This window comes from Lontra canadensis, unplaced genomic scaffold (assembly GCF_010015895.1).
Source record: "Lontra canadensis isolate GAN:19392208 unplaced genomic scaffold, GSC_riverotter_1.0 scaffold133, whole genome shotgun sequence".
NCBI lineage: Eukaryota > Metazoa > Chordata > Mammalia > Carnivora > Mustelidae > Lontra > Lontra canadensis.
In genome coordinates, this window is record NW_022631127.1 from 3,450,552 (window position 1) to 3,470,522 (window position 19,971).

The window sequence follows — 19,971 nt, forward strand, 5'->3', positions numbered from 1 at the left end:
AGCTATATGTAGAAAAATGAAACTCGACCATTCGTTTACACCGTACACAAAGATAAACTTGAAATGGATAAAAGACCTCAACATGAGACAGAAATCCATCAGAATCCTAGAGGAGAACATAGGCAGTAACCTCTTTTATATCAGCCACAGCAACTTCTTTCAAGATATGTCTCCAAAGGCAAAGGAAACAAAAGTGAAAATGAATTTTTGGGACTTCATCAAGATCAAAAGCTTCTGCACAGGAAAGGAAACAGTCAAGAAAACAAAGAGGCAACCCACGGAGTGGGAGAAGATATTTGCAAATGACAGTAGACAAAAGGCTGATATCCAGGATCCATAAAGTACTCCTCAAACTCAACACACACAAAACAGATAATCATGTCAAAAAACGGGCAGAAGAAATGAACAGACACTTCTCCAATGAAGACATACAAATGGCTACCAGACACATGAAAAAATGTTCATCATCACTAGCCATCAGGGAGATTCAAATTAAAACCACATTGAGATATCACCTTACACCAGTTAGAATGGCCAAAATTAGCAAGACAGGAAACAACATGTGTTGGAGAGGATGTGGAGAAAGGGGAACCCTCTTACACTGTTGGTGGGAATGCAAGTTGGTGCAGCCACTTTGAAAACAGTGTGGAGATTCCTTAAGAAATGAAAAATAGAGCTTCCCTGTGACCCTGCAATTGCACTACTGGGTATTTACCCCAAAGATACAGATGTAGTGAAAAGAAGGGCCATCTGTATCCCAATGTTTATAGCAGCAATGGCCACGGTCACCAAACTGTGGAGAGAACCTAGATGCCCTTCAACAGACAGATGGATAAGGAAGATGTGTTCCATATACACTATGGAGTATTATGCCTCCATCAGAAAGGATGAATACCCAACTTTTGTATCAACATGGATGGGACTGGAAGAGATTATGCTGAGTGAAATAAGTCAAGCAGAGAGAGTCAATTATCATATGGTTTCACTTATTTCTGGAGCATAACAAATAACATGGAAGAGATAGGGAGTTGGAGAGGAGAAGGGAGTTGAGGGAAATTGGAAGGGGAGATGAACCATGAGAGACTATGGACTCTGAAAAACAATCTGAGGGTTTTGAAAGGGCAGGGGGTGGGAGGTTGGGGGAGCCAGCTGGTGGGTATTATGGAGGGTACACATTGCATGGAGCACTGGGTGTGGTGCATAAGCAATGAATTGTGTTACGCTGAAAAGAAATTAAAAAAAAAAACTGTTGGAAGAGTTATTACTGTTCTAGTATTGCAGCAAAGAAACTAAGGTGCAGAAGAGTTTTTCACTTGCCCGGGGTCACTAATTAGTAAGTGATGGAGCCAGAACCTGATACCGGGGCCTTCTGAATCCATGGACTAGGCTCTGAACCCCAGTTCTAAACTAACACTCACACTTTGGTGTTGAGATGAAAGTCCGTTCTGGGAAACTGTGTTTGGCATCATGACCTCTGCCACTAAAGTGATACAGTTCTGCCAAGCTTCTTCCCATTCTTTCACTTTTCCATCTTCTTTTTTTCCAGACTAGTTGAGGAAGTGAAAGAGCTGTATGATGGACTGGAATTAGAAAATGAAGATATTTACATGGCAACCACCTTTGGGGACTTTATCCAGCTATTAGTGAGAAAGCTGCGAGGGGACGACAAAGACAACAAGTGCATCATTGACTATGTGAGTCTTCCTCCACATGGGCTTGGCCCTCCACACCCCTCAGACACCCATATATGTGGATCCTCAATGGCACATGGGGGAGACCTGGACATCAGGAAGCCAGGGCACCTAAGAGCCCACCTTCAGTGTTCCAGGCTCCTCCTGGTAACCCTGGATACCCTGAGGATGCCAGTACAGTTAGGAAAATACAACAGAGGAGATTGTTATCTACAGGACAAATTCTGACCCTCAAGACATGAAACCGAGGATTGATTGATTGATTGTTTGATTGATTTTAGGAGCAATCAAGTGAAAGAATGGGAAGAAGCTTGGCAGAACTGTATCACTTTAGTGGCAGAGGTCATGATGCCAAACACAGTTTCACTCTGAAAAGGCTGGGAACCTTGGGCCCTGGTCCCCTTGGCAGTGTGTGTGTGTGTGTGTGTGTGTGTGTGTGGTATGTGCACAAGTGGTTATTCTTTGTGAGAGTTTCCTGTGTCTCTGTGGGTTTGTATCCATCACTGACGCACCTTGTGAAGAGTCCACGCTGCAGCTAACACCTGCAAAAACTCCCTTTCCAGGTGGAAAAGGCAGTGAACAAGCTGACCCTCCGAATGCCCCACCAGCTCTTCATTGGGGGCATGTTTGTGGATGCCGAAGGTGCCAAGACCTATGAGACCATCAACCCAACAGACGGAAGTGTGAGCACAGACCTAGCATGCCCTCCTACCTTTTCTCCTCCCTACTCACCCCATGGCCTCTTCTCCCATCTACTCCCCCACCTGGCATCTGGGGATTCTGGCCTGGGGGCGGGCCTCTGCTTGGATGCAAAAGGGTTGCAGTCATTTTTCCAGTCTCCCTACAGGAATGGCCCAGAGGGGAGAACTGGCAAGGAGTCAGGAGGATTCTGAAAGTCTGGAGCCTGCTTCAGAGAATGGAACAGAGTTAAACTCTGCCCCCTGCCCCAAAGAGGAAATAAAGCCATTCCCTTCTCTTCCATACAATAGCCGTAGCATGGCCCCTACCTTCTTGAATATCTGTACACCTCACTGTTGGGAAATTCTTCCTTGAATATCGTGTGTTTGTCAGACTGTCTTGACCGTGATCCTCTTATGTCATGACCCAGTACACACATATTGTATTCTCTTACACATACACCTACCTGAAACAACACTTACTCCGACATGTTCATACTGATAGTTTTCCATTCTGCCCCACCCTATAGCATCTCTCAGGGCCTGCAGAAAACAGCACACTCAAAGTGGGTCATTTGAGGGGAGTTTAAAGAAAGTGGGGGACAAAGGAGTCGAAAGGGTATGGGGACACATGAAAGGGGATGCAGTGCTCTCAGGCAGAAATTGGGAGCTGTTACCACCTGAAGGCCTGTTTTGAGAATCCCAGAAGGGAGGTTATGTGGGCAGGACTGCCTGGGTGCTAGGGCCTTGGGCAGGGAGGGTGCAGCCTACCTGTGGTGACCAGCAAGGAGCTAGCCTCGATCCTCTCACTTCTGTCTCTTCCTGGGTTTCCCTTCGGCCAAGCCCAGGTGGAAGGAGGTGTGAGAGCCTGCCCTGTAGTGCATGTGGGCACTGTCAGGACACAGAGCAAGGATGGGGACAGGAATGGTTCTGCCACAGTCAGTGTCTAGACTAAAGAAATAAACCTTCCACCTCAGACTCACTGAATTAATGGGTTCTATTCTTGGCTTGAAAACACTGAGTTGATCCTCAGCCTTGTTGCTAGAGCCTGAGTCTGTTGCCCTGTTTGGGCTCAGTGGCAAGGCAAAGAAGGATCCTGGTGTGTGGAAACACAGTAAATCTCTCTGAAGGCCCTTGCCTTTCCTCCCGTTGGCCGACCATGCCCTCTGAGCCCTCCCAGGTGGCCAGGGGAGTGGGTGGTGTGGGGCTTCTGTGTACATGGATTCCAGGGAAGACCTCACAACTCCACTCCACCACAGGTCATCTGCCAGGTGTCCCTGGCTCAGGTCAGTGATGTTGATAAGGCAGTGGCTGCTGCTAAGGATGCCTTTGAGAACGGATTGTGGGGGAAGATCAATGCACGGGATCGGGGCCAGCTCCTGTACAGGTGAGAGCCCCACAACCTCCTGTCAGTCCCTGACCTTCAGCTTGGGTTGGGGCTGCATGCTTGGGTCCTACCAGGAGGAAGGTAGACTCTTGGACAAGTTTGTTCAACCAAGGCCAGAGGCTGAGGAAAGTTCTCCAGAGAAAGTGGCTTGAGAGTCAGGAGGGATTTTGCCAGACACAAGTAGCCCTGAGGGGAAAGGTGTCCTCAGTGGAGGGGACAGTGTATTAGAAGATGAGAAGGTGCAAAAGTGAAGGTACTGATCAGATCGGAAGAGCAGACTGGCAAAGCTAACAGATGGTCCTGGGCAGACTCAGGACAGCATTTACCTGGAGTGGCCTGGACCAGAGGCAGGATCAGGCCACTTCATGCAGAAGACAGCAAAGGAAGGATGGGGTCTGTTCTGTCTGCGGTCACCTGCCCAGCTCCACACTAACTGCCGGAATCACACACTTCTCTGTCTTGTTGTTTTTTTTTTTTTTTTTTTCTTAAACCATGGCAGAAGGGATTCTTTCCCCTTAGTTCCATCAGAGATCTTAGGGAAGGACTTCAGGTTGCTCCAGCATGTGAGAATGGGGTGGGAATAAGGCCTGGAGAAGAGATACTGCTCCCCTACAACCCAGTGGTCCCAATGGGGAAGAGCAGCCACCCCCAAGAAAGTGGTGTAATGTTTCCAGAAGGGGTCTGCTGGGCAGATGAATTAAGCAATGTTGAAAAGACTGGTGAGCAAGCTGGTTTCAGGAACCTGGCTTTTGTGCTCCAGGTCCTGGGGAAGTTGTCAGGCATACAGCCTGGTCATGATGTGGTCCAAATGTGCTTGTCATCTGGTGGGAGAGAGAACCTGTCTTGGCCTTGCAGTCAGAATGCCATTTTCTTTCCTGTTCCGGAGGACAGACCCACCAGGACAGCCCCCAGCACAGGGGACTAGAAAGGGTGGTCTGTATGGTTTCAAAATGGAACAGAGATTGTGGGGTTTAGGGAGGTGCACCCATCCTGCCATAACTCAAGTTAGTTTCAAGACCCTTTAAGAGTCCATCAGTTTTAGGAAGCCACTGGCTTCCTAGAGTTCCCAGGTTAGGCAGAACCAAAATGTGCAAGCCCAGGCTTATGGTGCTGAGCCTTCTGGCCCTGAAGCAGAGACTCCCCTGGCACAATGTGCTGGCCCAGAAGAGTTTTTTCCTTGAGGTTCTCTGCTGCCGTCTCGTGGCGTATGCCATAATAGCACCACTGGCCACACCACGTGAGGAATTGTTGGTTCCTGCACAACTGTAAAGAGAGTCCTGGACTGCTTGGACACACGTCTTGAGGCCAGGCCTGAAAGCTCCTAATAACCCGGTCCCTGCCTCATGTAGTCTCCCAGTCCCCATGGTGGAGGTGTGCCCATTGCTGGCCCAGGAGGGGGCAGCCTCTCGTTCAATGAGGAAAATAGGACCATGGGTAGATACTATGGAATACAGAATGCGTTGTAGGGGTAAGTTGGGAAGAAAGAACCAGAAAGAAGTGTTACAGAAAGTCACCAGGCAGCCCCCAAGAACCACTAAGGGACAAGATTGAGCCTCTCAGGAACCTGGAGAGCCAGTGTCCCAGCTGCCAGAGCGGGACCACCAAGAACTGGTGGGAGAATCTGTGGAAAGCTGTCACCTTGTGTTCAGACACCCCCTTAAGTCCACAGCCAGGAATGTGGTGGTGGCCCACACTGCTGTTAGGGAGCCAGGGGTGCCAGGCTGAGCCTGCCTGGCACCCCACCCTTGCCCTTCCCTACGTCCATCCTGCAGACCCGTGGGTTGATGGAGATTGCTTCCTCTGCTTTCCCCACTGGCACCTTCTGGAGACAGGACTCTGGGAGGTAGAGCAGCAGCTTAACAAAGTGGACAATAGAACAGTCCCACTCAGCTGTCCTTGAAGAGCCTCCCAAATGGTATGCTAGGGTGATAGTCACGCAAGGGACTTATGACATGGCCACATCACATGCGTGTGACATTGTCTGGCAGAGTTGGAGGGATTTGGGGCTGACCAAGGGAAAAGGTATGGACATGAGAAGTAGTAATATGCAACAGGTTTCATGGGGTGGTGCCCCCATAGTGGGACGCCCTCCAGAGGTTGTAGTGGGGGGCCCCTACCCAGAATGGGAAGGGTGCAAGGGAACTCTTGGGGGTCAGGAGATCCCAGAGGGGCCTTCCGTGTTCTGGCACTGTTGCTCGGTAGCAGAACAGGAGTCTCTGGGTCAGAGGGCTGGGAAAGGCAGCAGTTACAACTGTGTGGTCCATCTCACCGATGATAACAGCTATCAAGTGAGGTTCCTGGAGGATACAAAGCAACAAGGCTCTAAATGGCTAAAAGTCTACTTGTTTGGACTATTTTTAAAATAACTGGATACATAAGTGTGTATGCAGCAAGCGTCTGAGCTGACAAGTCTCATGCTGCGATGAGGATGTGAACAACCTAGGGGCCAATACACAGAGGCCATCTTTGGCTTATTTGTAATATAGATTTATGCCTTAGGCACATCTGTTTTTCTAGTTGATGAAACCCTAGTCCTTGAAATGCCACAACATGGTGTTTTCCTTATCTGGTCTAGAATAGTTCTCAAAGAGTGATTTACACCTTTGTTTTTCTTAACTAGAGAATTACCTGGGTATATACCATCTCTGAGGTAACAGTGTGGCTCTGCCACTAGATCGCTCATGTCTGTTTGGTCCAGTTTCACTCACCAGCCTTGTGCCGCATGCTGACTGTGTGCCTGGTGGGTCTAGGAGGTCCAGGAGGGAGCAGGAGGCCAAATACTGTCCCAGCCCTCAGGGGAAGGCAAATAGTACCAGAATACTTGTCTAAGTGGGTATCTATAATAAGTGAGGTTTGAAGAAAGATGGAGGTTGCTAGGAGGACACTGCAGGGAGGTGTGATTGAGGTGGGGTGAAGGTTGGCTTCCCAGAGAGTGTGAGTGTGTACTTGGGGGTTTAAGACATGCCACAGCTATGTGTGGAGAGGAGCAGCTCAGCAGGCTTTGGTCCCAGACTCATCTCTGGGACAGAGCTCCCCCAAGTACAAGATTGAGACCTGCTCTAGATCTGTGGTCTCCACCTTCCCCTGTCCACCCTGCCCCCTGGGCATGCTGCTCTCTGAGCTCCCTTACATCAGGGAAGGGGACAGAGTCCTAATTCCCGGGCTACCCATAGCAGCATACCCACCAGAAGCATGGGAGGGCAGCTGGCTGTCAGAGTGCTCCCACTTAAGAAGGGCTGTGTAGATGCACCTTCCCTTGCATCTCTCCCATCATAGCCCCCACCCCGCCCTCCCCACAGATGCCATCCTTGGGGGCATACTCCACCAGATTGGCTGGTGCTTGAAGCAGACATGCTTTCCCCTGGTCAAGGCTGTCCGGAGACAGAGAGGGTGGCCTTTTGAAATGGTGACCTCCTTATTAAAGAGGCAGAGGGACTGTTTTGTAGGATCATTTGTAAGCATCATTATGAAGTAGTTAATCCATCAATATTTTAGGAAGGAAGAAAGGAAAAGAGAGGAGAGAGAGAAGAGAAGGGCACCATTCTCACACTCATCCTGCAAAGGAAACCTTACTGTCCCATCTCAGAGATGGGGAAACTGAGGTCAGCACATCAGAGTGTGGCAGAGCTGGGAGTGCAGGAAAGAACCCCTGACTCACTGAAGAAGGGCCTTCCAAGAACAGGCCAGGCTACTCCAGGCATGAGCCCATCTCCCTCCTCTCTGCACCCCACCCCTTGGCCAGGTTGGCAGACCTCATGGAACAGCATCAGGAGGAGCTGGCCACCATTGAGGCTCTGGATGCAGGTGCTGTCTACACATTGGCCCTGAAGACCCATGTGGGCATGTCCATCCAGACCTTCCGCTACTTTGCTGGCTGGTGTGACAAGATTCAGGTGAGGCTGAGGCTCTTGCCCACCAAGTGAGTTCACACAGGCAGGCTGAGCCCAGCAGAAAACTCTGAGGGCTGTGCATTAGCCTACCTGTGGCATAACAAACAACCACAGCTTATTGGCTTAAAACAAACCCATTGATCAGCTCTGACTTCGGCAGATGAGCAGTCCAGGCAGGCTGGGCTGGGTTCCATGCCGGGGTTTCCCAAGGACAGTGTCAAGGTATGGCCAGGCTGGGCTTTGGCTGGAGGTTCTGGGGAGACCCTGCCTGCAGGCCCATTCAGATTTTGGAGAAATGTTGGCAGAGTTCAGCTCCTGTTGATGGAGGACTGAGGCCCAGGTCTTGCTGGCTGCTGGCGGGGGCTGCTGTCAGCTGCTGCAGGTCTTTCTCTGGCCCTTGCCTCAGCCCTCCATCCCCTTGCTGTTTTCAGGCTTGGCATCCATCTGCCATGAACTGGAGAAAATTTTGCCTTTGTGGGGGCTCTTAAGGTGGTGCTGGGGACACCTGCATCATCTCTTCCTAAGGTCAACTGTGCCATTCCACATCTTTGCAGAAGGAGTAGCTCGCCATCTCCCAGATCCCAGGGATCAGAGTGGGACCGTGGGACCCATTTTCAGAGATTTGCCCACTGCAGGCAGTGATGGGACACCTATCACTGATGGGTTCATGGGTCTGTGCCAGATTTGAGGTTCATGCCTTGTGTCCTCTCCATGGGGTGGAGGGTGCAGGTGTGATGGAAGGCCCACCTTCTGCTCCTCCTGCTGCTGCATCGCTGCTGGCTGGAACTGCCCCTAAATGGGCCCTCCTGGGCTAGCACACTCTCCAGAGGCAACTTGGCTTCTCACTCCCCTTTTCTCTGCCCCAGTGTCAAAGCCAGAGAGCTTACCTGTACCAGGACCAGCTTCCCATCTGAGGACTCTGCCAGGCTCTGTGTAACAGGCATCTTACACCTGTTGGCTGCCCACTCCACCTGTGTCTGGAGTCCTCAGATGCCCCTGTCATACATAATCTTGAAGTATTGTGTCTCTTACCTGTCTGGTTCATGGGGGCTGCAGGACACAGACAAGACTCTTGAATTCTGAGCTCCAGGCACAGTCTGGCTGTCCAGGGGGAATGGGTGAGGAAACCATGGATTCCCCTCTCAGTGACCCCCCCCCCCCCACCCACTCCATGCTTTTTCCAGGGCTCCACCATCCCTATCAACCATGCCAGACCAAACCGCAACCTGACCTTGACCAGGAAGGAGCCTATTGGGTGAGTCACAGCACAGGGCGAAGATTCTCCACACAATGGGTTCTTTTCATATGGTATGTTGTGTGGGCACTCATCCCCTTTCTGCATATCTCTCCCATGCCTACTTACTTGACAGTCACTACGTGCCGGGCAGTTCAGGTGCTGGAGATACAGTGATGATCAGAGCCGATGAGAATGCCTATCCTCAGGGGACTTAAATTCTAACATATGAAACAGCTTTCATTCCCAAAGTACCTGCTCTGTGCCAGACACTGTTGTAATGACTTTATAATTTTACTGAATCCCCTCAATAACCGTCTAGCAGTCAAGCTCATAGAGGGTGCACCTGAAAAATGTTTTCTGGAAAGATCATAATGATGAATGTGTATAAAAACAAAGAATACACAGAACCAAGGAACAGGAACAAAATAATAGAGAAATAGGCAAAGGATAGGAACTGGCACTCCAAGGGGGAAAGACAAGTGTCCACTGCACACAGAACAAACTAGGGACGGGGGAAATGATCTACACCCAGCAGTGAGGCCCAATAGGTTAGGGAGAGAGAAGCCCCCTCACATTGCCTTAGAGCAGCGGAGGGGCTCCACCCTTGTGAAAGGCAGCTTGGTATTCACTGTTCAGTCCCCAGATGCACCCCTGCCAGAAGGCATGGCTGTGGTGGCTCACTGACAGAGGCGCACCAGGAGACCAGCCCGAGAGCTCTCCCAGCAGCTCTGCTGGGGCGATGTGAGCAGAACCCAGCACAGCCCCCGCTGAGCTCTGGGCATCCTTACCGGGCATGGTGCGCAGGTCTGTGAAGGCGTGGGGCAGAGCTAGGGGGACCCCAAGGAGCAGACCCGAGAGAAACTTGTGTGAGGAAAGCACGTGGATGAATGCCCTCTAAAATCATCAAAATGGGTCAGAGCCCCAGTGTGGTCAGCACCCAGCAGGACTTCCCACCTGCTCTGTGCCCCCAACAGTGGGAGGACACCATGACCCACCAGCAGGGACCTCACATCCCCGTGGACGGTGGTCAGAGCCACTCAGCTTCCTGGAGAGCGTGGGAGTGTTTCAGGAGAAGGGGTTCAAATGTCATTTGGATCAACAGAAATGAGCACAGATGGACACACCAGGTCCTGAAGGACAGGCCTGCTGGTGAGGGAGGCTTCTGTCGGGATAGTGGGCTGTGGACACAGTAAACCCTCTCCTGTAGCCCACAGAGAGGGGCAAGGCTAGGGGGAGATAGCACGGACTCCAGGGCAGGGGTGCCCACCCGCCCTTTCCCCCAGAGGACACAAGATGGAGGGAGTGCTCTAGGACAACCCCCCACAACAAAGAACTCCCCAGCCAAGGTGTCAGAGTGCTGACAGGGCTAGGTCCAGAGTACTTAGAGCCCCTTCCTCTGGCGCAGGCTATGAGAGGGGCTAGGCTGGGATACCAGGGCCCAGGTGAACACTGGCTGCCAGATACATGAGTCTGTAAGGTCACTGATCTTCCAGGTGCCTCTCAGGGAGTCTGTCCTGTCAGACTGAGGAGGATGCTGATGCTGAGCCTCCCAGTGAGATGGGGGAGCGGGAGGTTTTCCCTATATCAGCAGGTGTATGAGTTTGCTAGGGCCGTTGTAACAAAGTACCAAAACCAGGTGGCTCAAACAGCACACATTTACTGTCTTGGCATTCTGGGGGCTGGAAGTTCTAGATACAGGTGTCAGAAGGTTGTTTTCTTCTGAGGGTGTGAGGGAGGATCTGCTCCAGCCCTCTCCCCTAGCTTCTGGGCTTTATCGGCAATCTTTGGTATCTCTCTATCTCTGCCCTCATGTTCACATCGTGTTCCCCTCCTGTTTGTCTAACTTTTCACGTGGCCTTGTTTTTATAAAGGCACCTGTCATTTTGGGTTAAGTACCCATCCTATTCGAGTAAGACCTCATCTTAAGTAATTACGTCTGGAACAACCCTAATACCTGGAGTTAGGATTTCAACACGTGAATTTTGGGGAGTACAGATCAGCCATGACAGTGGGACTTCCCTGACGTCTTTTTTACTTTGGAGCCTTCACAACCCTGATGACCTCACCCCCTTCCCTGGGAACACTCACTGTGCTTCCTCTGCTGTCTCACCCTGCTGGGTGTACTGGGGGTAGGAGTGGTTCTCCTAAACCCTCGGTGCACCCCATTGCTCCCAGGACGGTGTGCAGGCCCCGTTGGTCCTGCCCTCAGCATTCGTCCACACTCTTCCCCTCGCCTGGGCTTAGCTAAGAAGTCATCTTTTTGGGAAATGTTCTGATGGTGATGATGATCATGAATATGATGATGAAGAAACAAGTCATGTAGCCTGTGTGGAGCTCTTGTGTGGATGGACTCAGTAATTGTCTGACACTGATGAAGATAGTGCCCGCATCTTACAGGAGTTAGGGGAAAGCAGGGCCACATGCCTGCTAGGACCACATGTCATCATTAGGCCCCCCTGGACTGTGGGGCCTCCCCTTGATGGAGACACTGCTTGTACAGATGGTACCAATTCTTAATGCACGGCAGGCAAGTCTTATCAGGCCTCCCAGGCTGACTGCTTCCTTCTCTCCATGGGACTCGCCCCTGGCCTCAAGCCTAGGAAGACCCTCACCCGCTTCCTCCTGGCCCACCATGTGATCCCAACCCTCTCCCATACCCTCTCAGACTGCCTGTGTGATCCTTGGCCTTCTACCAGGTCCTGCCTGCCATCCCCTCCCCCATTGCCTGGTTTCACACCCTACTCAGCTGTCCTTAAGCAGGTCTCACAGCTCTCATCAGAAATTTCCCTGTCATCATCTCCTGCTGGGAAGAGGGGCTACTGCCAGATTGAACATACTGCCCCGTCAGGGACTGGTAAGCCAGGCATGAGCTATCTCTCAGGGGATCTTTGGCTCCATATCAGGAAGCCTGGAGTTGGGTGGAGTGGAGTGGATTAAAGCGGAGTGTTGTGGTGTGGAGTGTTGTGGAGTGGAGTGAGCGGAGCACAGCTGAGTGGGTGTCGGCTTGGGAGAGAAGACACTGGGAGGTGCACTCCGGCCCTCGGGCTGTGTGGAGAGACAGAGTCCCTCTTTTTTTGTATGGCAGGGTCTGTGGCATCGTCATCCCCTGGAACTACCCCCTGATGATGCTCTCCTGGAAGACGGCTGCCTGCCTGGCTGCTGGGAACACAGTGGTGATCAAGCCTGCCCAGGTGGGTGTGGGCATGTTCCGGGCAGGGTGTGTGGGCTGTAGAGGGTATTGGTAATCACCCTATAAAGGAGACAGGTGTCCACCCAGAACTGGTTTCTCCCCAAGAGAAGAGCGGTACTGCTGATGAGGGCTGGCCTTCTGTGGGTCCCATTCGGTCAGAGGCAGCATGCAGCAGGGACCAGTGAGGGCTGTAGGCAGTCTGCTCTTTCAGCAGTAGAGTGGCTGAATCAGGTTAGCCGACCCTGTACCTATAGCTGCTTGGTAAGCAGTCAGGGATTTCTCCACAGGTGCCAGCACTCTGGGTTTGGGGGAGCAGAAACCCTGTTTGGTAACCCTTGTCCAGGCCTCATGCTCTGAGACTGAAGCCCAGCCCCTCATAGAGAAGCTACAGAGGTGGGACCTCGGAGTCACTCAGACAGTCTGGAAGGGCCTGAGCAGGGTCCCCCCTGCCCCCCAGGATGAGGACACTCTCTGAATGAGCTTCAGCTTCAGTGGCAGCCCCTCCCCTGCCTGCCCACAGTGGTGTTAGGACCTGAAGGCGTGATGCTCTATCGTGGGTCTCTGGACAGTGTGCCCCGGAGGTCTCTTGCTCCCCTGGCTGCTTTGGGGCAATTCGGCTCCAAAAGTATTATAATTTAAAAACCAGCAATAACAATAAATAAATAATAAAATAAATTTTAAAACCAGCAATAACAACAGTTGACATTTACAGTATTCACACTGAGTCAGGAACTCCTAAAGCATTTTAATATACAACAAATTACACTAAAAATTTGCATGTATTTGTTTATTGAGCATCACAGCAACCCTCTGAGTTGACCCATAACTCTTGTTAGGATGGGGGTGCTGCGCACAGATCCAGGCAATTGTCCCTGGAAGAGCCCCCGACAGGCCTGTGCTCTCCCAGGGCCAGCACCCCACAAATGTGGTGATTCTGAGGCTCACTGGTAGGTGGGGCACAAACCAACCTTTACAAGGAATATTACCTGGGCCCGAAGAGGAATGGCTGCTGGCAGGCCAAGAGGAGAGGAATGGCCTCCAGCAGTGAGGAGGTAATCAGAATCTGGCACTGAGATGCATCCAGTCTGTCCTGGGACTCCCCACTGCCCGAGTGAAGGAGGTATGAACGTTTAGGAAGAGGCCAGGCCTGGCCACAGGTCTGGAGGCTGCCAGGAGAAGACACTAGAAGGTACATGAGGAAGCAGGCCTTACTCCCAGCTTTCCACTGGAGCCGTGGGGAAAGCTGGCTGGGTTGGCAGTACCCCCTATGATGGTGCTTACCTCGAGGGTCTTCCTGCCATGACTGCTTCTCCCTGCTTGCTATCTAGGCTGCTGGGAGAGGATGGAAGAACCTCACTTCCCAATCCCTCCTGACCCAGTCTTCTTTGCTGTCTCCTCAGGTGACCCCACTCACAGCCTTGAAGTTTGCAGAGTTGACCTTGAAGGCTGGCATTCCGAAGGGTGTGGTCAACATCCTCCCGGGATCTGGTAAGGAATGTGGACATGGGCATCTGGGGGGTGCCAAGACTCCAGGCAGCTGGAGATTCCCTTGGTCAGAACAGGGCTTGCTGCGTGAGGTACTCTAGTGGGTCAGAGCAACCAGGGACACAGTGATCCAGTGGACGTGGCCAACCTGATGAGGAGACGCCCTCTCCTGTGGTGGGAGAGACACACATCTGGAAGTGTTCTAGCTTTAAAATGCTTCCCCAAATGTTTTCCCTTTTTTTGTATGTCTATATGTGCTCTGGCATAAAGTATATAACTTGGGAATTATCTGCCCTTGGAAGTTTGAGAGAATTTATCTAGGCTTAGGGCATCTGGGGAGGTATTACATGAATTGCTTTTTTAGTTTCTTCTGTGGTTAGTAGTCTAGTTTATTGGAAAAGTTGTCTCTTCTTGCACACATTTTAAAAATACATTGACCTAGAGTTGTATTAATAATGTCTTATAAGTAATTCCTTTTTGAGTCTCCCTTTGATTGTTAGAGTATCCCCTTTATACTTTACAGTTTTTTTCTCTTTTAAAATTGATTAAATTTGTGAAAAGTGCTTGTTTGTCCCCATACTTCCCTCAAAAACAAAAGAGCCCTCAAATTTCTTTACCCATTCCATTGCTATTCTGTTTTTTTCTCTGCTTTCATCATTATTTCCTACTGTGTTCTCCTGTGTGTTTTTTGGTATCTTTTTGAGTTGAAAGTTTAATTCATTTATTTCTGCTTTTGTCATTTAAATAAGTACATCATTCAAAGAGAGCTTTGATGACATCTCATACCTTTTGATTGACATTTTCATTATTATATAAATGTCCCTCTTTCTTTTTCATAATATTTTTGTCTCACAGTCTACTTCATCTGATATTAGCATAGCTACTCCAGCTTTCTTATGGTTTTTGTTTGTATGGTATATTCTTTTCATCCTTTAACTTGCAACCTATCTTTATCTGATGTCTCCTTGACAGCAGATACTTGGATCTTGTTTTGATCCAGTGTGATGGTCTCTGGCTTTCTGACTGGATTGTTTCATTCATTCATTTACTGTTATTATTGATAGAGTTGGATTTATATCTGCAATTTTACTTTTTGCTTTCTGTGTCTCCTGTCTTTTGTTTTTATTTCTCTTCTACGGTTTTCTTTATATCGAGTGAATATTTTCTAGTGTAACATTTTAATTCTTTTAATGATTTTTTTCACTATATAGTTTTTAGTTTTTTCCCAATGGTTACTCTAGGATTTACCATATGCTTCCTAATTCATCAAAAAATACTTCAGATTTATGCTAACTTAATCCCAGTGAAATATGCTATTCCTACCTAACTGTAGTATCCCTTCTCCCTTTCTGTGATGTTTTGTCACATATTTTTGTGTACTTATCACTATGTTACATTGCTATAACTTTATATAATTTTATATAATTTTATGTCTATGGAAGAAGTTAAAAAGAAAGGAGAGAAAATATATAATTACAGTGTTTGTGTATTAACCTCATTTACATTTCTGGTTCTCTTCATTTGTTCTTGTTCTTGAATTACTCTGTTGCTACTTTCTTACTCCATTTCCTTACTACTCCTTTCTGCTATTATTGTCAAGTATATTTAATTTGTATTTGTTAGAAATCCAACAATACAATTATATACATATTATTCTATAAATTGCTTTTTAGCTCAGTTAAAAAAGAAAAGGAAATATTCATTTAAGCTGTCTTTTATAATTATATAATTACTTTTACTGGTGCTCTCTGGTGGATTCAGATTATTGCCTATGTGACTTGCTTTTAACTGGAAGAACTTCCTTTGGTATATTTCTATTTATTTATTTATTTATTTATTTAAATTTATTTATTTTTTTATCATTTTTTAAATTTATTTTCAGCATAACAGTATTCATTGTTTTTGTACCACACCCAGTGCTCCATGCAGTCCGTGCCCTCTCTAATACCCACCACCTGGTTCCCCCAACCTCCCACCCCCCCACCTCTTCAAACCCTTCAGATTGTTTTTCAGAGTCCATAGTCTCTCATGGTTCACCTCGCCTTCCAATTTCCCCCAACTTCCTTCTCCTAACTCCCCATGTCCTCCATGCTATTTGTTATGCTCTACAAATAAGTGAAACCATATGATAATTGACTCTCTCTGCTTGACTTATTTCACTCAGCATAATCTCTTCCAGTCCCGTCCATGTTGCTACAAAAGTTGGGTATTCATCCTTTCTGATGGAGGCATAATACTCCATAGTGTATGTGGACCACATCTTCCTTATCCATTTGTCAGTTGAAGGGCATCTTGTTTTTTTCCACAGTTTGGCAACCGTGGCCATTGCTGCTATAAACATTGGGATACAGATGGCCCTTCTTTTCACTCCATTTGTATCTTTGGGGTAAATACCCAGTAGTGCAATTGCAGGGTCATAGGGAAGTTCTATTTTTAATTTCTTGAGGAATCTCCACACTGTTCTCCAAAGAGGCTGCACCAACTTGCATTCCCACCAACAGTGTAAAGTTCCCCTTTCTCCACATCCCCTCCAACACATGTTGTTTCCTGTCTTGCTAATTTTGGCCGTTCTAACTGGTGTAAGGTGATATCTCAATGTGGTTTTAATTTGAATCTCCCTGATGGCTAGTGATGATGAACATTTTTCTTAATGTGAGTCTGCTGGCAACAAATTGTCTAAGTTTTGTTTATCTGGAAATGTCTTTATTTTGCCTTTATTTTTTGACAGATAACTGCTGAATATAAGATTATTGGTTGACAGTTTTGTTCTTTCAGCATTGCAAATGTATCATCTCACTCCCTCTGGGCCTCTGTTGTTTCTGATAAGAAGTCAGCTATTAATCTTATTGGGATTCTTTTATATACAATGAGTCATTTTTCCTTACTGTTTCTTTACTGCTTTGTATTTTTCACCATTTTTACTAAGATGCATTTGGGAGTGGGTCTTCTTATGGTTATTTTATGTGGAATTCATTGAATTTCATGGATTTTTAGACTATTTTTCATCAAGTTTGGAAAGTTTTCAGCCATTATTTACTCTAACATTTTCCTCTGTTCTTTTTTCTCCTCACCTTTGGGTACTCTCATTATAATATGTCAGTATGCTTAATGGTAGCCCACTCTCCTCTGAGGCTCTATTCATTAATTTTTTTTCCCTTTCTGTTCTTTAGATTACATATTCTCTAACTATCCTCAATTTCACAGAATCTTTCTTCTGCCAGTTCAATCCTACTGTTGAGCCCCTCTAATGAATTTCTTACTCAGTTACTGTACTTTTTAGTTGCAGAATTTCTACCTGTTTTTACTTAATTTATTGATTATTGTCTACTTGATGAGACATTGCCATCCTAGCTTCCTTTATGCACAGTTTCCTTTAGTCATTTGAACACACTCATAATGGCTGCTTTGAAATCTTTGTTAAGTATAACATCTGGCCCCCATCAACTTGTATTGCCTTCTTCTTTTTTTATTTATTTATTTTCTCCTGATGGGTTACACTTTTCTATTTCTTTGCTTGCCTCATAGCTTTCTTTGTTAAAAGCTGGATAATTTAGGTAATATATTGTGCCAACTCTGGATATTGACCCTCTTTTTCCCTTTCTAGACCTTGTTTTCATTATTTGTTTGTTTATGTCTTTAGTGACTTGGCTAGGCTATTTAAGTGAAATCTGCTTTCCCTGTGGTGTATAGCCAGTGATGTCACTCCTCAGGGAGCACAGCCTTGAGCACAAGATGACAGCAATTTTAGTGGGGCTCTCTTTGACTCTTTTCCCCTGGTCTCCCTGTTAAGCTATGTGCCTCCTTTGGTATCACAGTTAGCAGTTCAGCTCCATTAACTACAGTCTTCTTGCTCTAGTGTTTTCAACAATGCTCTGGGTCATAGATTGCTCTACAATCTGATCCAATTAAATTTGGGACCCTTTGCAGGGGTAATTATTGAGGCCATGCTTTGAGGTTTGTTCTTACCCAGAGAGCACTTCCCTGGTTCTCTCTGGTAAACTAACTGACCTATAGTTTACCTCATTGCTGTCATAGAGCTGTCAGCCTTCTCTTAGTTGCTCACCCTCAAAATCTCCATTGTTTTTCAAATACCCTTATATTTGAACTTCCCCCACAGTTTCAAATAAACTTAGTATCTCTGTTCTTATAGGAAGTTTCTTGCCCACCCAAAATCTCAGAACCACTGCCTCAGGTGTTGGGCCCTATGAGGAAATAGATAAGTTTCCAGTAGTCTCAACCTGCCACATCCAGGGTAGAGCCTTCACTTTATGAGTGGGGACTGGGTGGAGGCCATACTTACCAGGAATTTGGCTTCTAAAACATAGCGTTAGAGGGGAAGAAAAATGGTGATGGACTGCCCCTTCTTAGTAAGATGTCATATCCCTGAACTAGCAGCTGGAGGAGAGGAACTCTACCTTAATGTCCATACCCACCTGGGGTGGAGTTTCCATCATGTGGAGGGAGAGGGGAGATGTGGAGGGAGAGAATTTTTCATGGTACAAGTATCACAGACTCTCATTGTTCCTCCTGAGATTTAGTAGATGAACTTGAATAAATGTTTCTTCACTTGCTATATGGAAATTTAGGAAAATTTTCAGAGACTTTAAATTTTTTTTAATGATTTTCATCAATGACCCTTATTTTGCTGGGAATTGTCAACAGCACTCCTCATGTTAGCCTTCAGAAGTGACTCCATCCTCATTACCTTTTTTTTTTTTTTTAGAATACCCTTTGAACTTGTGTTCATACTTTTATTATTTTTTAAGCTAACATTTTCAATTTTTAAAATTTTTATTTTTAAAGATTTTAAAAAATTCTGTTCACTGATTCATTAGTTGCACATAACACCCAATGCTCATCACAACACCTGCCCTCCTTAATACTCAGCATGCAGCTACCCCATCCTCCCACCCCCCCTTATTTCTATAAACCTCAATTTGTTTCCTAAAATTCAGAGTATCTCATGGTTTGTCTTCCTCTTGGATTTCTTCCCCTTCAGGTTTCCCTCTCTTCCCCTAATGTCCTCCATGCTATTCCTTCTGTTCCACATATGAGTGAAACCATATGATAATTGTCTTTCTCTGCTTGACTTATTCCACTTACCATAATCCCCTCCAGTTCCATCCCTGTCAATGCAAATGTTAAGTATTCATCCTTTCTGATGGCTGAGTAATATTCCATTGTATATATGAACCATATCTTTTTATTCATTCATCTGTTGAAGGATATCTCATCTCCTTCCACAATTTGACTATTGTGGACATTGTTGCTATGAACATTGGGTGCATGTGCCCCTTCTTTTCACTACAACTGTATCTTTGGGATAAATACCTAGTAGTACAATTCCTGGGTTGTAGGGTAGGTCTATTTTTAATGTCTTGAGGAACCTCCATACTGTTTTCCAGAGTGGCTGCACCAGCTTGGATTCCTACCAACAGTGTAAGAGGGTTCCCCTTTCTCCACATCCTCACCAACACGTGTTGTTTCCTGTCTTGTTAATTTTGGGGATTCTAACTGGTGTAAGGTGGTATCTCAATGTGGTTTTTTTTTTTTTATTTCTTTTCAGCGTAACGGAATTCATTGTTTTTGCACCACACCCAGTGCCCCATGCAATATGTGCCCTCCTTAATACCCACCACCTGGCTCCCCCAACCTCCCACCCCCTGCCCCTTCATAACCCTCAGATTGTTTTTCAGAGTCCATAGTCTCTTTTGATTTGAATTTCCTTGATGGCTAATGATGATGAACATTTTTTCATGTGTCTGTTAGCTATTTGTATGTCTTCATTGAAGTGTCTGTTCATGTGTTCTGCCCATTTCTTGACTGGGTTATTTGTGTTTTGGGTGTTGACTTTGAGAAGTTCTTTATAGATTTTAGACACCATCTGTTTGTAGTGTCATTTACAAATATCTTCTCCCATTCTGCAGCCTGCCTCTTAGTTTTGGTAACTGTTTCCTTTGCTGTGCAGAATCTTTTTATCTTGATGAAGTCCCAAAAGTTCATGTTTGCTTTTGTTTCCCTTTCCTTTGGAGATATGTCTTGAAAGAAGCTGCTGTGGCTTATGTCAGAGAGGTTACTGCCTATGTTCTCCAGGATTTGGATGGATTTCCTGTGTCACATTGAGGTCTTTCATGAATTTTGAGTTTGTCTTCATGTATGGTATAAGAGAATGGTGCACTTTCATTCTTCTGCATGTGTCTGTCCAATTTTCCGAGCACCACTTATTGAAGAGACTTCTTTTATCCATTGGATATTTTTTCCTGATTTGTTGAAGATTAGTTGACCATTGAGTTGAGGGTCCATTTCTCTGGTCTCTGTTCTCTTCCATTGATCTATATGTCTGTTTTTGTGCCAATACTATGCTTTCTTGATGATCACAGCTTTGTAATACAGCTCGTACATGTAATACAGCTT

General features: G+C 47.0%; 1 protein-coding gene across 2 annotated transcripts in view; it reads left to right on the plus strand.

The window, feature by feature from the left end:
• ALDH1L1 (aldehyde dehydrogenase 1 family member L1) overlaps positions 1-19,971 on the plus strand; it is a 117,213-nt gene that overhangs the window by 77,768 nt on the left and 19,474 nt on the right. For both annotated transcript variants that reach the window (XM_032842782.1, XM_032842783.1), the window contains 7 exons: positions 1,547-1,694; positions 2,255-2,374; positions 3,628-3,755; positions 7,498-7,648; positions 8,830-8,900; positions 11,968-12,073; positions 13,473-13,560. In XM_032842782.1, coding sequence (XP_032698673.1) covers positions 1,547-1,694; positions 2,255-2,374; positions 3,628-3,755; positions 7,498-7,648; positions 8,830-8,900; positions 11,968-12,073; positions 13,473-13,560 — 812 coding nt within the window. The remainder of the gene's footprint in view (positions 1-1,546; positions 1,695-2,254; positions 2,375-3,627; positions 3,756-7,497; positions 7,649-8,829; positions 8,901-11,967; positions 12,074-13,472; positions 13,561-19,971) is intronic.